This window comes from Rhinolophus sinicus, chromosome 16 (genome assembly GCF_057876585.1).
Source record: "Rhinolophus sinicus isolate RSI-liver-muscle chromosome 16, RSI-T2T, whole genome shotgun sequence".
Lineage (NCBI taxonomy): Eukaryota > Metazoa > Chordata > Mammalia > Chiroptera > Rhinolophidae > Rhinolophus > Rhinolophus sinicus.
In genome coordinates, this window is record NC_142516.1 from 147,461,320 (window position 1) to 147,480,908 (window position 19,589).

Here is a 19,589-nt window from a genome sequence, read left to right on the forward strand (position 1 = left end):
GAGGGAGCGATCTCGTCATCCGTTTCTGGAAGTGAAGAGACAGCCTGGCAGGCTTTGGAGCACAGGTAGAAAACCCAGCTCGCGCAGTCAGAGGGGCCCTCATGCGAGGGGACGTCCTCTGAGGGCTGTGACTCGCCACCTTCCCCTCTCTGGCTCTCCCGTCCTTGTCTGTCCTACAAGTCGCTGGTGCACGGGGGTTTCTGCTGCTGTTTGCTGGCTGGCCCTTGCACTGGGTGCACTCGGGGGTCTGGGCAGCACCGAGAAGCCAGAAGTGTTGATGCTGGATAAGCTCTTGAATGCCCAGCCCTCCCAGTCTCGCCACAGTTCCAGGCTGTACAAATATTATGAGAGTTCATGGTGTAGTTTAGTTTTAAAAACAAAACAATTACACAAGCGTCAACCCAGGTACTAATTAACAGAAAAACTCTCTAGCCTGATGTAAACGTCCTTCTGAAGGGAAATGAAATCCTCAGAAGACGGGCGGCTGCACGGACCGTACTTTGTGGCGGGATGTAGAACAGGCACTGAGCTCCTGCCACCTTGCTACTGTGCCGTCAGCCTACTCATTCCTCCCAGTTTTAGTCACGTTTTGCTTCCCAAATTGTGTTCAGATTTAAAATGAGCAGGCAGGGGTTTGGAGTAGGGAAGAGACAGCCATTGGACTTCTTTGACTGCGTGGGAGTCAAAATGAACAATGGGTTAAAACTAGTAGGTGGTGATTGGGAACAGTGCCGGCGACTTGGGTTCTGTGCCCTGGCCGCTATGAGCCAGAGGGCACGAGGGCCTTCTTCCCTTGGATTCCAGCCCAGGCTCTTTCAGGCTGTGCCATGGCTACTTCCCAGGCCTTGTTCATCAGGTGCTATGTGCACTGAAGTGGCTGCTTTTCATGGTCTGAAGCCCAATATTTGTGTAGGATATAGTTTTCATGGTACTGCAGTTACTAGAGCGGAGGATCTGCTTCCCTTGTGTGCCTTTTGTCTGGGAGGAAAATCCGGTCCTTCCAGGTAAGAACTGCCAGCCCCCTTGGCTCCCCAGGGCCCGCTCCTCTGGGCTAGGGCTCTGGCCACTCCCGGTGTGCCCTGCTGGGGGGTAGGAGGAAATGGTACAGGCAGGAAGGACTCCAGCTACTAGGTCAGGCCACAGTGCAAATTCTCCCGGAGCCCATCAACACCCTGAAAGCAGCTCTGGGCTCCTGATGACCAGGGAGCAGCTAAGCCTTCACCATGAGACAGACCCAGGCCACGAGGACATAAATCACACTGACAGACATGGGCCCTCTGCTCCTTTAGGGAGCTATGACCAAGTTCTTTTTTTTTTTTTATTCTTTGAAAGGAGGGTGCAGCTCACAGTGGCCCATGTGGGGATCAAATCGGCAACTTGGTGTTACCAGCACCACGCTCTAACCAACTGAGCTAACCGGTCACCCCCCAAATTCATTTTTGTGTTAGTACCTCAATCTAGCAACACGGGCCCCTGGCTCACATCTGATGTATATTCTGCAGCCCCAAAATGAGACCAAGTTCTCATCATGGATGGAAATTTCATGATGCTGATATAGCACCAATGTTAAATAATCCTAACAAATATAACAATTTTTACAAGGGTAGAAACCAATATTTTTTTGTTTACTTTTTAAAAAGTAATCAGACGTAGAAAGCATGATTCTTAAAAATCCGCAAATCGTATCATTCTCCTCCCCAAACCCCACGAAGACTGGTCACAGCCGTCTTCCAGCCTGGCCAGCCAGGCAGATCAAAGCCCACCGGCCATGCGCTGGGCCTCCCCACTCCCAGCTGGGACCAGACGGAGCGTCCCACTTGGCCTGTTTTCTGAACATCAATTTCATTTTGGTTTGGGGTGACAGACGGAGCCTGTGTCTCTCTGATGCAAACTACATTATGAGCTGACAATACCTCTCTGCCAGGGCACCCAATGTCCCCAAGGTATGATCTCACTTTCCAGGTGTTCACAGCGCATGACGTCAGCCTATGCCACTGTCCTCACCCCACTTCACTCCACACTTATCAAATCGTCCTTTAGAAAAGGATCATTCTATTGTGAATGGTGTCTTTAGTCACAGAATGAATAGTGAAGCTACTGTTTTAAATGACTTTGCTATTTTCTTCAAGGAGAAAATACATTGAAGAAATTTTAGTAAATTTTAGTACTAATACATCTTTTCCTCTTTTCTCCCTAAATCGTTAAGTCCCAGATGTGTACAGGGGGCTTTCAGCTCCTCCTGATCTAAAATTGAATTGTTCTCTTTGTGGAGAAATTATCTTGAAGAGTTACATTAATTTTTGCAATCTCTAAAACCATTTCCTGCTGTGTCACCTAAGTCTCAGATAACTAAGTGCCTCTAAGACAGATGTAAACATTAAAAATGAAAGACCCTTTAATTTGAAAGACATTAGGGTGAAGAACAATTGTTCTCTGGCTACCTGAACATCATCCACTCCTGCAAGGCCTTCTCTCCAGGAGGCAGGGACGCAGCATTACAGGGTGAAATGAGCTCCCAATCTTGTGTCCTCGTCTGCAGGAGGGACAGGTGGGAAGGGATCACCTCTAGGGTCCCTTTCAGGCCTAACCACCCAAGATTCAAAAGTGGAAGTTCTGCTTCCTGTCACAGATTCGGCGTGGGCTGGCGAGAACTTGGGGACATACCTTGCCGGTTTTCCCCGCTGTCATACTGTTCTGCATTTTCATGGCTTCGATTACACAAATTTCCTGACCTTCTGATACCTGGAAAATAAAAATGGGCAGAAGTTTTACAAGCATTCTAATTTTGCGACAATGCTCAAGAGTGAAGCCATGAAGAGATTCTTTGTCAAACATGCAGAAATTTGATCCAAACAGCAGCAACAACCTTTAATAAATACTTCATATTCCAAGTTCATCTTTGAGGGACAGCAGAGAAAGGCCATCCCCTCTGCTGTCACTAAGTCTCATCAGAAAAAAATCCCTGATATTGGAGGATCGGGGGTTGCGGGTTGTGGGGCCTCCCCTGTGAATCTCTGAATCTGCCTTTGCCACAAGTTTCCATTTGTATGAAATGAATTGGCAAATCTCTACACTCACAAAGGTTTGTGGTTTCCAGGGGCTGAGGGAAGAAGGGGAGTGATTGCTGATGGGTACACAGTTTCCTTTAGGGTGAAGAAAATGTTCCAAGATTGACTGTGGTGGTGGCTGCATTACTCTGTGAATAGGCTGAAACCACTGAAGTGCAGACTTTTAATTGTATGTGAATTTTTATCTCGTAAAGCTGTTACCAAAACGTAGAGTTTCTATCTACAGCTCTGGGGAGCTGGAAACAACCAAACATCCGGGCCCCGGGGACCACTGTCCCAACCTTTTCAAGACATGCCAAATACCAACAGCGAGGGGGCTCCCAGAAAGCATCTTCCAGTGCAGGGGATGCTATCGGGAGCTGTGCCCGTTCCTTGCACGGATACCCGCGGGCATGGGCTCAAGCTTCATGTTCTGATGCGGAGCTGGGTAAAAACCCCTGGGGCTAAACCTGGGGCTTCCACCCAGGAGTCAGCTGTGACTAAAACCTGTTCTGTTTATTCTCTTTTCTCTGCCCTTGATGGGTAAGCACCAAGGAGCTGGGGTGATTTTTCCTCTTCTCTTTGTGAAAAAGTCTCCCAGTCTTTGATAAGGGAGAGTTGAATTTCCCAGAGTAACCAGCGGCTATCTGGGGTGCTGGTGGGCATCTAGTGTGGGGCTCCTGGACACTCACCCCACTGTGGCTGTGCTCGTCCAGTGTCGCACAAGCGCCTGGAGAATGTTCTTTCCTGAAATCCCCAGATGATCTCCAAGCCCCCCTCCCGACCCCCCGCGGGGCACAAGCTGTCTTGCTGGCAGTGGGACTGCCTGAGCCCTATGCATTCCTTTCCTCCGTGATCAGGTGGTGGGCTGCTTTCTCCTGGCACAGAAACATAGGAAGAGAGGAGATGCCAAAGCTTCGGAGCTGGCACGGAGGAGACTGCTGGAGAGCTGGGCTTGAAGCACTGTGCTTGCTGCCCTTTTTGATTCGTTTTCACCTGGCATCTGCATTCCATGGAGAGTGAAGAGTCAACTCACAAGGGCTGTTCTTCAAAACTTGCTGTTCTTCAACATGCAGAGGGAGAGAAATGAGGGCAGCTCAAAAACAATGCGGGTGTCCGGTGTCAGAACAGTTACTCCCTCGAGTTGGTATTTCAGAGCCTTCTTGTTTCTCTTTCCAGTGGCAGGCAGGGACCAGACAAGATGGGAGAAGGGCAAGTTCCCCAGAGTAGCACCTGCCATTTAGCTCCACATGCAAAACCCTGGTGGACCTAGAGGCTGAGGGTCCAGAGCTGGCCTCAGGAAACTGCATCTCAGCCCACGGACTGGGCATTCTGGCAACAGGACCAGCATGACTTTCTGGGAAATGGATCTGAAATCCAACAATGGAAATTCCACCTAACAATTAGTAGTCAGCTCTCCACCTCAGGGCTCTGGTAGCTCTTTTCCTTCACAGATGGATGAGTGCCGACCATGGGGCCCGTGTGTGCCTGCTCCCACCCTCCACCCAGCCAGGCTTCCTCTGCGGGGTCTGAGAGCCCGGCTTGCTCAGAGCCCTCATCTCCCCGCACTCAGCCCCATGGGATTCTCATAGGTGGGCACCACCTTGCCCCTTTGCAGGGGCTCAGCCCACTTCACTGCTCGGCATCTGCTGACCAGAGCGCCCCTCACTGCTTCTTCATGGGAGCTTCAAGTAAGTGAATTCACAGTTAATGCAAATATGAAAAAGCAATGAACCAGAAGCTTTCCAATGGTCACGCTAGAGAACATGGGCCAACCTGACAGTGTAGGAAGCACGTGGAAGGATGGCTGGGCTCGGGCCAGCCACACTGGAGGTTAGACCAGGGTCTGCCGGAGCCTGTGGGGCCCGCTGTCGCTGCCCACTGACCATTTTCCGTGGCTGGCTCTGTGTGCTTGTAGCGTGTGATTTGTAAATGGGTAATATATAGGGACTGCAAGTGATAGGTCCCCAATCATTAAGCAGAAGAACAAAACCTCTGATTTAGCCAAAGATAATTTGGAGAGGTGGGAAAGTCCCAAAGTTACAATGCTCCCTTCTCTCTGATTGTGTGACTCTGGCAATTTGATTAAAAGGACTTCAAAGAAAGTGCCTCTGGATTTGAAGTGACCGCCCGTCTGCCAGACCCACAGCACGGCACTGAATGGCAGGATTCCATCCTCGCAGCTCCCTCTTCCTTTTCATTCCTGTTTTCTCTCCCTAGTTCCTTTCCATGTGTCTGCTGGTTCTATTATTTAGCTGTGAATGAAAATTTAATCAGTTCTTTCTCTCTGTTCACTTATAGCAATCTGTTTTGTATTGTTTACACTCATTCGTCCCTAAAAGAGAAAGAACTCTTGGAAGTTGTTCCTTCACCCCACAAAATAGAGAGAGATGTTTTGGTCAATAGAATCATTTTATACGTACCCAAGCACACATGTATACACACATGAACTTGATCTAAACTCAAGTTATTTCATCCCTCAAAAATCCAAGTCAAAGAAGTCAGTATGATACAAACCATCCAGCAACGAATGCAGACGGGGCTGTAACTGGGGCGGGGGGCCCACCGGCCGGCTGGGCCCCACGTGGGCTCCAGTTCCAACAATACTGAGATGGCACTACACAGGCCTCTCACCGCAACCGTTTGGAAGCCTCCGTGTCCCAGGGGTGCCGGCTCCCCTCTCCTCCTGGAGCTTGGGGAGCTAGTGGCAGCGCCTCCCGGATCTCCCTGTGTGCTCGGAAAGCATAAGCATTGAGTGAGCGAGCACACAGGGTGCCTAAGTTCAGTTTCCCTCAGCTCACAGGTGAGGGCACTGCCACTGAAGGGTTTGTGCACGTACACTTCTCTAACACTTGTGACTCCTCTGATAAAGACTTAATGATTGTGACAGGAGGTCTCCAACGTTCAGCTTACAAAATGGTCACAAGCCTCACAAGTCTTTCTGATAAACCTCGTCAGCCTGATGCAATTCTCAGCTCCGTGTCCAGTTGGTGTAGTTTGGAGGCCTGAATCCTCTATCTTTCATCCGGCTGATTGCATGCCCTCCTTCGACCAGGGTCAGGGTTCACATTCGCATCCGATTATCAGAGCGCACTCATTAAGCTGGTGCCTGCCTTGCCCTAAAATGAGGAAGCTGGAGGGAAGACTCGGCCCATTTACTCAGCAGATTTTAGCACGTTTAGGAGGCCTGAATGTCACCGGCACCGCTCCGTGCCGAAGACTTTCAGACATCTCCAGCTGATGATTAATTGTGAGTGATGGGAAATAAAATCCAGTAAAGCCAGCTGCTTGCCATGGTGGGCAAAATGACTCTAATGGATATAGGCTGCCAATTTTCCAGTTTTACTGGCAAGTCTTCCAAGTGTAATTAAGGGAAGTTATAAATGATATGGAAATCTATCAAGTTCCATTTATTTTCAGAGGACTCTTTCCCCAGAGACTTTTATCTTCAAGCTTATAGTATGCTTTGTTGTGCTAATGATTTAAAACACTTCTTATTTCTGATTAAAGCTCCCAATATCCTTCTACCAAGTTCACTCCACTCCTTCCCCAAAGATTAAAAGACACAGAACCTTCTCCTGCACATGTCGCTCTTGGAAAACATGCTAACACTGGGACACATTTGGCAACTTGTATCATTCAGATTGCAAACACAGGGAGAAAGCTCAAAGGAAGAGAAAGTACAGAAAGGAGGAGGGAAGAGCTCCACCAAACATAAAAGGAAGCCCCCAGAAGTACAGACCCGAAAGCTGTGCTCAGTACCAGATACTCATCAGAAGGTGGTGTAGCTCACTAATGTTATTTGATTTGGAATAAAAGCATGAAAATGATGGCAAAGGCCTAAAATTGGAGATGTAAAGGATGACTGCACAGTATTCCATTTCTCAATTTCATCCTTCAGAGCCACAAAATGGGGGTGATACAGTGACGGGATGAGATTTACAGTAACAGCTGTGGTCTTCCCACACAAGGGAGGCCCTTCTAATGGGCTAAGGTCTGTTTTGAACAGACGGGGAGTAACAAAACAAGGTTCCCTATTAAGAGTGTGCAGTCATATTTCTGATAAAGAAAATGATTTGGGGAGTCAGATTTCCTTTAAGGCGGCGCCTACCCGCTTCTGTCATCCGAAACCTGCGCTGTTTTAAAGGTGTTATCCTTTAAATATAGGCAAGAGGACAGAAATGGCATGGAGGGTTTTTCCCCCCCGTAAGCCTACTCTCTAGCAACGGTAAAGAATGCATAGGAAACTGTGCCAGTGGCATATGGCTTTCTACTGTGCTAAACATTCATACAAAAGACAGGTTCATCAGTCATTGGAGTATCTGGATAAAAAATTAGCTCCTGATGGATGGTATTTTCAGCTTACCTGCTGCTAGTACATTACCAGAGAAACACAGGTTTTGAAACCCACATGACATTAGAAACTGCAGACCATGAAATACGGCACGTGCAGGAGCACATAATGTACGCCAGATTATACAAAATAATAAATAAGCTATTTAAACCCTCTGCCTAAAATTGGGCCCGCTGCAAGGAACCCTGGGTCACTTCTACGCAGGCCAATTAATGCACAGCATCTGCTGTATAGGAGCAGGGCGTGAAGCACTTCCGAATGATTTCAGCAATTAAAAGAAAACTGTTTCCTGCCTGTTCAGACAGCAACTGTTTCAATGCAAGAGTGAGCACCAAATCACTGCGTGCAGCTGAAAAATTAAGTCCCCTTTTTGGGGAAGAGGGGTGTGTGGGAGGAAGAATTTTTATGGAAAAAGAAGCCTTCTTTTGTTGTCCTACATTCTGTATTTTTCTGCCAAATTAGACAGAAGGCTCGGAGGGCTTACCGGCCCGCTGCAGTCTCCCCTTCTGCTGCACCGGGCCACCCGAAAGCGTGGATCAATATCAATCCTGCTGACGACTCCACAAAAGTGAAAATCCTTCAATTACATTTTTAAAGGCTGTTCTACTTAGAACACAGGTGCCTGAATGCAATGCATTTTAAAGCCCTTAGATCTGAAGACAGACGCAGTTAACAGCCATAAGAAAAAGGCATCTCAGATTTGGTTAAAAGGCACTGCTAGAATCTGATTATAGCAACTTCCTCTTTCTGAGTTGGTAAGATAGGCTGGTTTATAAATATCCCCTGATATTTTCTAAAGAAGAAGTGTGCATTCACATCCCAACATCTTCATGTAATGAGGGAGGGAGAAGACACCCCGGGAGGTCGTGCCGTATTTAAGCAATGACGGAAGGAACCATCATCAAATTACAAAGAGAAAGCAGGTGACAGAAATGCCGCCAAACCCTTATCTCCAGTCTAAGGCGTCCTTTAATGGGGTTGTGAACCAGCTGCTTCACTCACGAGGTAACATACAAGACCAAGGAGCTGGCTCTGGGGGACGTGGGGTCCGCACGTCTGCCCACGCTCACCCCTGCCCCTCTCCTGGAGCTGCCCCCCTGGAGTTGTGCAGTGGGTCTTGAAGCAGGGCGCTGAGAGGCTGGGGAAAGAAGACAGAGCTGTGACCCATATAAAACGAGTCCAGTTTTTCTTAAAATTCCTTAAAATGAAGAAAAACATTACACCCTGCTGCCCTCTAAGTTAACTTATGCGTAAAACGGAGCCAAAGCCTTTAGTTACAAAGAGAACTAGTTAAAATTGATGTCATTTATAATATCTTTACAAAATCAGTCTAGATTCTCTACCTTTGTGAGATACCCTCTTTTGAAGGAGTCAGTGAATGGTTTTCTTTTTCTTTTGCAAAAGGGTGACAAAAAATGTTTTGAATCTTGGTAAGGTTGAGAACTGTTGTCTTCAAAACTATTTTAAACAAGGATAGCATCCCCTATACCCTATTATCCCAAGTAGATCATTCCTTGAACAATAAAATCAAATGCCAAATTTGTAGAAGACTCGCCTAGAAGAATATTTATTGATTGATCTATAAAAATATCTTCTCTTATATTGATAATTATCAAGTTAAATTGTAAAACTTCCCAAATTGTTACCACCAACAAAAATGACCCCTAATGTTTAAAAGTGAATGTTACCTGGAAAATATAAAAAGGCCAAATTTGGGACTGCCTTGACATCTGAAGAAGGCAGGACAAGAATTTGGGGAGAGGCCCCAGGGTGAGTTCACTGTACAAGCAGTGTTTTATTGTTAAATAAAATGGGAAGCAGCTGTGGGAAAGGTGAGCAGAGAGCATATGAGTACTTGTCCTTATCTCCATAACTTTCTGTATGTTGTAGTATTTCATAATTTAAAGTTTAAAACTACTAATAAATGCATGAATCTATTTATACATGCTGTGGAATACAATCTGAGGTTTGGATGAAAAACTGGCATCTTGTCAAGTAAACTGCTTGAATAACCACTGCTATAAAATATGTAAATTTAATTATTGCAATTATTTTATGATTGTAAATCAAGGTATCCAGAAACTGGAAAATCCATCAAACAGCCAGGCCAGGTCCTCTGCCAGGGAAAGATGCTGTTACTGATACGAGTCACTGCCAGATACGCACGTCAGGAGGCCCCATCCAACCACGCTCGCCTGGAATACCGAAATGCAAAGCGGTTTCAAATCCTGCTTCTTCAAGAAATGAAAAATAAAGGCCTCTCACCAAATTTATTTGAGGTTTCTCCAAGATCATCTCTAAGCTCAATTACCAATGGTCTTGAGGGGAGGAGTGCTATCATGGGCTGAAACAGGGCACCTGTGTCTGGTGAGCAGTGGCCATCCATCTCCCTGGAGAGGCTCATACACGCAGGGAGCAGAAAAACATCAGGGCAAAAACTGGCTTGTACTCCTATTACTGATCCCAAATTTTATGTTTGCACTGGTGCATTTTATAGTATACTTCTTTTTTTTTTTTGGTCTGACAACAGTCCCAAACACCTAGTTACCTGCTGCTAAGGTCAGTTCTCCTCTTGGCCCCACAAAAATACTCCAGTCTGTCTTACTAATGCTTGACAGACTAAATGGCAAGAAAAACCACCAACAGGTACTTAATGTTAATCTATTATTTCACCTGCTTTCACAATATAATAAGTCACAAAGTAATAATTAAGAAAGAAAGAAATGTAAATGGTATACAGCCTGCTCCCGGTTCACGTCTCACTTAATTTTTGATATATTAAATAAGATGAATATTTCTGATGTAAATCTGCGATGACTGCAGAATCTCAACATAACTAGAAAGAATCTCAATTAAATGCAGTATCAAAATACCCCATTGGGTTGCCTCATCTTTATTTGTATTTTTTGTTTTGTTTCTGATATCAAAAGGCCAACAAAAAAAATGCGCTCATAATGACTTTATTTTATACTTCAAAGTCAAATGAATATTGTGTAACAAATTCAGTAGCTGTAAGTGTAATGCACAGAAGTTTTAATAATTCAAACAAGTTATAAAAACGCTAACTTTGATTATGGAAGTGTGCCCAGTTTATGACAGTACTCAATGTACAGAAAAATGGGTGTTTTTCGAAATGAAATGAAAATCAGTCATTAAGAATATTTTCAGAAGGCATATAAAAGTTATTTTATCAATTGTTTTCTGAAGAAAATCTGTGACTCTAGATGTTCATAATGTAGTTCTACTTTGTTTCTTGTTTGCATTCTATTGTTTATGAACGAGAATCCCCCCCCACACATATTCAAAAGGCTATTATATAATCATTAGAAAACCGAGTTTATCACCACATTTAATGTTAAATAAGATGTAATAGACACTGAAAAGTATTAGGGATTTTTGCTGTGTGAACACGAACTAAGCACTTAGCGTAAAATCCAGTTTCTGTGATGAGAGAGGCGAAGACCTTTCCCCAGTAAGCTCTCTGAGTGCATTTATTACTTTTAAAACGCCACCCAGATTATTTTGTCCTGAGGTTTTAACTCAGTTAAAATTGTTTATGTCACAAAACAGATTTGTTATTATTTATGTGACACTTTTGTGACACATTATTGCCAGGCCCACCCTTCTAAGATCCGTCAAGTTTTACTCAGCTAAATATAAAAATTACAGATAACTGGAATTTAAACTATAAAAAATAACATTTCAAAGAAAAATAGAATACTTGTAGTTCCTTAGTTGTTTTTTAGGTGCTTGTTTTGCTTGAAAATACAGAATGATTGATTCCATTCTCTTCCTACTGATAAAAGTGGAACCTTGGCTCAGCTATTGTTATTGCTGAGAGCACCACAACATGCCCTGCAGTGTTAAAATAATTTTAAACCGCAAAACTTAAAAGTTACAAGCATTATTTTCTTATAACGGCCTCAACTAAGTGCCATGCCTTTGGTCCAAGGAAAGTTTCTCGTGTTTTAATTACACAAGGCAGATATAACGATACAAGTTGTTATAAGAGCCGACGATTCCGCGTCTCACCCTGCATTTGGTTTAGGTATTAGCGGTTTGGGACATTTTTCACAAATAATAAGAGAAAACAGTTTTATCAAAACACAATGACACAGACTATAAAAGGAAGTTCTGCAAGGACCAGAAGCGGTGCTGGAAGCTGGAAAGAGGAATCAAAGCAAGCCCGTGCCCTCCCGGGCCAGCCTAGGCACAGGCATGCTGAGCAGAGCATTTGTAAGTGAGGTGAAGGCCGCAGGGATGAGGTGCTGTCCCTAGGGCACCCCACCCAATCATGTACTCTGACTTTAAAGGAATACATAAAATAGAGGCCCAGTCAGTTCTCAAATTAAACCATTCTTGAATACCCACATTTAATTACTGATGGCGGCTTTCAATATCTGAGCTACCCCAATGAACCAAGGACTGACACCACATTGTTCCATTTTACTAAGTGCCCTGCTTTCCCACATTAAATTAGTAACCAGGAAATGGAAAGCATGAAGGCTAAACCCTTCTACGCAGTATCTGGAGAAACTAGACGAGGGGAAAGCAGAAGGCTGCGTGCTCCCTGTTCTCTGCCCTGGGGGGCTGGTGTCAATGGGGCAGCAAGACTGCAGTCTGAAGCCTCTGCTCCTTCCTTCCCTCTCTCCCTCCCTTCCTCCCTCCGCTCAGATTCTCACTCAGGTGCTGGAAAAGTAAGGATTGCAGTTAAACACGTTTTTTTCTAAAGCACACATGTGATTTTATAATTAAACCCACATAACTAGGACTGACAAGCTCAGAATGGCAGTATACAACCTATGTGGCTTCCAGACAAACCTTAAGATGGAAAATGAAAAAACAAAAAAAATAAATCCCTCGCACTGGTTACCAACCTACACTTCTAGTCACTAGAAGATTCCACTGACTGCTCTGATAATGTAGTATGTGAGTGGATGTGTGCTTACTGTCAAGGCCAAGGAGCTATATAGATACCGGGGGTGCCAATAAAATGTATACAAGTGGACACTTTGGTCAACGTTGCTCAAGCAGTAGTTCGCCGTAATCAGAAGTATCTGGACGCTGATGGTAACCACTTTGAGCACCTCTTGTAATTGCAGAAGTCAAACGTGACTTGTATTCATCTTTTGTTATTGGTGTATATTGAGTATTACAATTTTAATAGTTTTTTCCCTTTCTTAGAAAATGTGTACAGATTTTTTTGGCATGCTCTGTGTATCGTCTTATGACCCTAATCTTTAGAATTAAGAAATACAAGGCGAACCCCTCCCCTATATTCAACACATACATCATATGTCAATTTCAGGGCTAATCATTCAAACAACTGAAAAGGATCATTTTTCTTACTATTCATTTATTGTAAATACTTTTCTAGAAGCTAATGCCAACTTCATGAGTTTTTCCTCAACTTTATGTTAATAAAGAAATACAGAGGCAATGTTAATATAATTTTTACAGGAAAATATATAAACTCCTATGACCTAGGTGAGATAAAAATGGAATTACCATATCATTCACTAAGGATTATCATGTTTGGGTGTTGTTTTCTGGTACATAAATAAAAATGCAAGTACTTAAGTGCCCCTAGAAATCTTCTGTTTATATCTTTAATTATTTTCTTTTTACTTTTGTTGCTAATCAATAGAGATTTCTAACAGTGCTCTAAGAAAATGCACGTATCCTACCAATTTATCCACAGCATATTATCTTTAGACTGAACATGCATGGAAATACTAATATAACTTTGATTTGTACCTTAATGTCACAGGGTCAAGATAAAAACCTTTGAACTGTGATCCTAAATTTTATTTATCAAGCTACAGAAGTGCTCTGTACCACACAGATTACAGAATTAACTTTCCTTAGTTCCTTTCCCATTTCTTTCAAAAATCATGCAGAAAGTTCCACATCGGAAGGTTACTTTTTAGCTTGAGTTCTTCAAGCACAGAGAAGTAGAGAGTAAATCAAAATTTTAAATAAAATACTTCTTGAAACTCTAAATTTGCCAAATAACAGAGTGAATCCGGCCTTATTTCTGCTCCAGTTCCAGATCATTTGAGGGGAGAGGCACTCAGATATTGTTACTAACCGAAATCAAATGTGCAACAGACCAAGAATGCACAAAAGCTATTTCGCTGTTTGGTAGAGGTAGTATGACTCAAGAAAGAACTGCACAGGACATGACCACGCTTCGGTTTCCCCCCACCCCCAACAGGCACTCTCCTTACCATGTCCCCAGGCTTGACAGATAAGGCCACCACCATGCCAGGCATCGGGGAGCGAAGGATACTGCTTGTGTCCTCAACCACTTTTTCCAGCATAAATTCGCTCAATTCTGCGGCAAGTTTGGTTAAGATATGCACCTTGTACTTAAAGAAAAAAAAAAACATAAAAGGGTTTCAGTGACGAACTTTTCCTCAAAAGTAGCATTCATTCAGACTCAGCTTTTAGCGTTTAAATTTATAACACCTTTGAAGTCACATGGTTTTTAATAGTACAAAAACCAAAATATGTTAGTCTGTGTCTGGCATATGTTATGAGCCAGTTATTCAAGAAATTTCTTGAAAGAACTCCTCCAGTAATTAATTAGTGATAAATAGTCATTATCCTGTATCATGAACAAAAACATCTGAAAACTTGGTAAAGAAAACAGTGAGAATTTTCCTTGTATTCCCTTCACCACTTACAAACTTATTCCAATTAACGCAAGTTCCATGAGCTGGGTCAGCCAAACGGAAAAAGGGGGTGACTGTGAAAACACACCAGTAGATGGCAGCAGACTGCTGTCTCTAATTTCCCACTCCCAAGAGAGCTGCTGTACTACGTATCAATAAGTTAAGACAAAGGATGTCAGTGTTCATTTTGTGCAAAATAATACTTAAAATACAAATTTTTTCCTGTGATATGAAATGTTATATTCACGATTGAAAATGTTAGCTTTTCTTTTTAGGTACAGAATTACATAGTCTTCTGTAACAAGATGGTTAGGGTAGATACAGATGAAATATAATGAGACTATCTTCTGTATCAATGAACAATAATATCCAGAGTTTAAAACCGCTGCAAGAAAACAATTGCACAGCTAAGCATTTTAACGGCCCCGTCTGTAGGTGGCTCTCAGACAATTAGGGGCACACTAAAGGCAGGTCAAACAGAACATTTCTAATAGAGAATTTCTGTCCAGCAGGAAAAAAATGCTAGATCTCTGTGAATAAACATATGAGCCTCAGTTTGGTCTATCCAAACAGAAACGAGATAAAATAGTTTGAGGAAGTGTTAGTTGGTGAAGTATGAACGACCACCTGAAGATTTTTGGATTCCTACCAGATCACATTTCCCTTGGGTAGACAGACGCAGCATCAAGGCACCTCCATTTTGTTCAAAAAAGCTGCTGTAACTCAAAGCCTCCTGTGGGCACCAGGATGGCAGAGACACAGGAGAAAAATAGCATTCATCCTTTAATTCAGTACAGGGACAGTAGAAATCTCTAAGTGTGCTCCTTACAGGGCCTATTTAAAAAGGGGTGGGGAGGGCCCCAAGGAAGAGCTTTGATGGCCTAAGTTCAGAGCAGATTTACAATGCTGTGACAGGTTGAATAATAATGTCTTCTGCACGTTTCTTTACTCCTGAGTGTGTGTTTTGCAATCCAGACATACAAGTGTCTGCCAGTTTTTGAAGGATATGATCCTTAAGTGAAATTACAGTGCAAATAAAAGCTTTTTGCTCCTATTAAAATGCATCTGAGTCATAAGTGGCAAGGGGGAAAAGCAAGGAGAGTGCATTCTGCTGTCAGTCTAATAACATCCTGGGCAGAGGGACTATTTATCAACAAGGAATTGTACCTCAAAGTCCTTCATTAAATCTATTGGCGGGGGGGGGGGGGGATAGAGAGAGGGAGAATATAATTGTATGAAATTGCACAGTTTTAGTATCTGTGATCTGCGTGTCTTAGAAAACCCAACCCCACTAGAAGCATCAGAGTCAATAGGAAAGTTACTTTTCTAGCTGGCGTCGCCCTGAGCGGCTTCTTTTCCGTGAGTGATCAGCATTGGGCCCAGCTGTCTAGTTTTCAGTGTAGCATACAGATCTTTTTTTATTTTATTTTTTTTGCACAATTTGACTTCAAAATGTGAACTCCAAATTCAGGGGAAGTAGCTTTCTACACTGAGGATAATATAATTTATCACGTTTCACCACAGCGGACAGATACCCTTAAAAACTAATTTTAACTATATCACAAACAAGCCTTAATATAAATAAAGCACGAAGATTGTCATAAGCTCCATTTCTCCCCAGAAATGACAAGATCCTGACTAAAACTGGATCCTTTTACTATTTTTTTAATGTTCATATCTTTTGGATTCCTTTCCCTGTAGGACTCCTGCTTTGCTTGGAAAGAGATGTAAAAGAGTCACAAAACTCAATGCCTTTAGATGCAGTCTTTGTTATTGATGAGATGTTCCTTTTCCTTTTGTATTTGTTTATTGTTCTTAAATCTGTTTGGGGGATAAGCGACTTATTGTAATCACAAGCGAAAAATAACAACGGGGTAAATGCCTCAGGAGACGCCTTGTTGCAAGTAGTTGGCTTAGAAATGACCTTTCTGAATATAAAAAGAGGAGGCAGCAAGAGGGTTCTCTTTTTAAGGTTACCTTTGATGTTGTCCTGACCCCTTCAGCGTGCCCACACAAACACGCCTTCTTAAAACAACCTCTTGGCTCGCCCGCCCGTGCAGCGTACACGGGGGCGCTTGCCAGGATGGGATCGAAACGGAGTGCAGCATATGGGCCCATCAGAATGAATTGCCTGGTGAGAACCGTAAAAGCTTTTTGATGCCCCAGAAAAGAAGTCATTTAAGAATGTACACCAGGGCTTTCAAAGCTTATGATCAAAACTGCTATTTATTGTTTTCTCTGAATTCTTAGGGGGCACGGGCAGAGCAGCCAACTAGTTGAGAGATTTCAGGAAAATGCCCTATGCCGCGTGCAGAGTTTGGTTTTATGCTAGGCATTTAAATATTCCTAATGGGTTCTGTAAAACTTCCCTGGAGAGTGTTGATTTTAAGCTGTTGTTATTGTTTTCAAGCAGACAAACCACGAACTTGATGTTTTGGTGGTGGGAGTTCCAGATTTCAAAGGCTAGTTGACAGGACAGGGAAGTACAGTCCTAGAAGGAGCCAGAAGGTCCTCACCCTGCAAGGTCATGCAAGACGTCTGCTTGAGGGATTAGAAGCTGCGTGTTGCTCCAGTAGCTGTGAGTCGTCAGTAAATGGAACCTCACTCTGTGGGTTTAGGGAAGTGCTCTCCAAACCACAGTCAAATTAATAAGTTCTTGAAAAACACACCTCACTGTGTAAGTAGAACAGGTGCTCTCTGTGGGCTGAGCCTGGCTATGCTCCTCAATCCATGTAGACAATAACGGGAGGGAAGGAGGTGTTATCTAACCATCTAATTATGGTAAAATGACCCCGCCCACATCTCTAAGCAAATTGATTTTATGGTGTCTGCAATGTAAAACCATGTCTAGCAAGAAAATCTCTCCCCAAAAAAATTCAAAAGAAAGAAAGAAAAGGGAATCATACAAGACACGAAAGGCTTAGGAAGAAAAGTTACAAGAGATGGACAATTAAAAAGAACACATGGAACTGTTTTAACAGTTAACATACAGCTCTTAACATGGAACCTGACGCAAGACATACAGGTGGGAGCAGAGCACCGTGGTTGCTCAGAGAGGAGGGAGCCAGTCATGGTTTCGGAGCAATAGATGCTTTTGAACCAGACTTAGTTAACAGAAACATCCCGCAAATGGACACATCACCTGTGCTGTAAACACACACAGCTCCCGCCTCCCCAGAGGGTGGAGCCACCCTCACTTCGGATGCACTCCTCTCAGAGGCTCACAAGAAACACCATCTTGCTGGTGTCTGTTTGAGTTCAGTGCATGGATCTCTTTATGGAATTTAAACCCACATGCTTCTTTCAAAGGCCTTCAGATTCACCAGCGATTTAACACACCCCACATGCTCATGGGTTTGTATGATTCAGGGGTCTCTGGGCTCCTTGCAAGCTGAGTACTTCTGGTTTGCTTTACATACATTTCTCAGTTGTGATTCCCAAGCCTCTAGCTTTGTTCCTCTGAAAGTAGGATAGCTCTGGTTTCCGTTTCTACATCATTCTTCCAGTAACAATGAGGACATGTACAGTTGATTAACTATAATATTTTTTCATGTCAACTGGAGCCATCTCAGTCAATATTGAGTCAGTGTAAATGATGAACCTTGGAAGATGAACCTTCACTGTGAATTATTTTACGTCAATTATCTTAACAGCCTGAAGCATTGGCCATATACTGTTCATTGGCCCTCACTCAGTGAGATGGCCAATCCATTTCTTCAAACACAAGGAGCTCTTCTTATTCTAAGTTTTACACCTTCTGGACCCAAGAATCTCTGACATTAAGCTGTCTTCATTTTCACCATGTAGCACTGAGACCTAATAGTCAAATACTCCCCTCAAAGTCTACTTTCCTAACGTGAGGGGGGGCTGGGGGGACTATCAGCGTTTTTAAAGGGACAGAAATGACTAGCTGCAACAATAACATCTTTACAAACATCAGCATGTCAAAAATATAGAGAAAAACACTAGATGTAAAGTAAAACACTTAGGTGGGATCACAAATGTAATCCAACCTTCTCTTCCTTGCCTAAATTCTTTGTGAGACACACAATTAACACTTGAGGAAAAACAAAACAAGGGTTCAAAGCCAGGCAAAATACATTCCCCTCTACTTCGACCTCAGGACTAACAAAACCAAACCGACAAGAACCTCCAAGAAACAATACTGGAAACATACAGAACTGAAGCCTGTGGCTGTCCTTCTTTTGGAGGTACAGCCCAGGCAAAGAAGGTGAACCGAGCAGACAGCAGTGAAAGCCTCGCGCAGCGGCAGTCACCAGAGCAGCCTGTTAGCGGAATGCTGTGACAACTCCATCTACACAGTCTCAAGGTAGCTGTCAATCAGGATGCATCATTTAATCCAACAGCACTCGGAGGACTTTCTCCGACAACCCACATGACAGCATATCTACAGCTCTATTTATATCAGCGCCCAGTCGTGTTTACAATGCTGTTGTAATTAGAAAAGATGCAACAGGCAGCAATATTATTGAGATTTCCATTTTGCAGTATTGCCCTGGAAAGTGTGATCTTGCTTCACAGAGTCATGCTAAATGACAAAAGGCTATTTTCTTCAATCTCCCAGCTCAGACAGCACTTCATTTGCAGCTATCTATAATTAGATTAATGGTGTAGCGCAGTACAAAGCAGGCCCACTTCACATCAGATAGCATATGAATTAGGACAAACACTTATTTCAATTCCAGGCAGAGAAAGCAATGACTGGGGTATTTAGCATACCCTTTATGGTGGAATGAGATGTTAATTGTGTACCATTACCTCTAAACTGCTTGCTTGTTGTATAAATCACTGTGCTAATTGATGCAGAGATAGAAATGTAGCCACAGGCAAGAAAGCAAAGGAATGAGAGCTGAAGACGGTGGATAAAGGATTATCGAGTAAAACCATATGGAGATGAGGTTCCTTTGAAACCTTTCCTTTCTGCCTATGAGCAGGATTTCTTAAAAGTACAGAAAAACTTCTTGTACTGGGAAAGAAAATTTAATTTTTCACATTCCCTTTAAAAAACACAAATTTAAAAAAAAATTCCTGGCTGCCAGAAATCCAAATAAGAGTTATGTGGAATTCATCTAAATATACACTTATAAAAACAGGGAATGTGCAGTTTTCAAATAGTCAGAACTCCCTGTTTGGGTTTTTGGCTCCTGGGTTAATAAGTAACACTTGTATACTACCTGAAGCAGATGTTTCTGACCCATCTACAGGGCAAAAATACATTCTTTCCCAAGACTTGAAGTTGCTGTTACAGACCAAAACACAACAGAACAAAGAACAAAACTGCTGGTGTAGGTCTGTTATAGACTCTAATTACGTAGAAGCAGTTATTCAGGCTGTGAATCCAACAGAACAGAACCATTTCCATCTGCCATTGAAGCAACGGTTTTAACACCATCACCAAAACACAGCAGACTACTCCAGTTCATGATTTCACATCGATAGGAAGGAACCAGAAAGGAGATCGTTTTTCTTCTCCAACCCCCAAAACTAGCA

The 19,589-nt window shown here is 43.2% G+C and overlaps 2 protein-coding genes across 2 annotated transcripts in view; one reads left to right on the forward strand and one right to left on the reverse strand.

Annotated features, from left to right (window-relative positions):
• GGACT (gamma-glutamylamine cyclotransferase) overlaps positions 1 to 10,236 on the forward strand; it is a 60,565-nt gene extending 50,329 nt beyond the window's left edge. The window contains exon 3 of the transcript XR_012495477.2: positions 9,473 to 10,236. The gene's annotated coding sequence lies outside the window, so the exon portion shown is untranslated. The remainder of the gene's footprint in view (positions 1 to 9,472) is intronic.
• PCCA (propionyl-CoA carboxylase subunit alpha) overlaps positions 1 to 19,589 on the reverse strand; it is a 358,009-nt gene that overhangs the window by 396 nt on the left and 338,024 nt on the right. Inside the window, exons 22-23 of the mRNA XM_019754213.3 lie at positions 13,632 to 13,772; positions 2,665 to 2,742 (exon numbers count right to left, since the gene is read on the reverse strand). Coding sequence (XP_019609772.1) covers positions 2,665 to 2,742; positions 13,632 to 13,772 — 219 coding nt within the window. The remainder of the gene's footprint in view (positions 1 to 2,664; positions 2,743 to 13,631; positions 13,773 to 19,589) is intronic.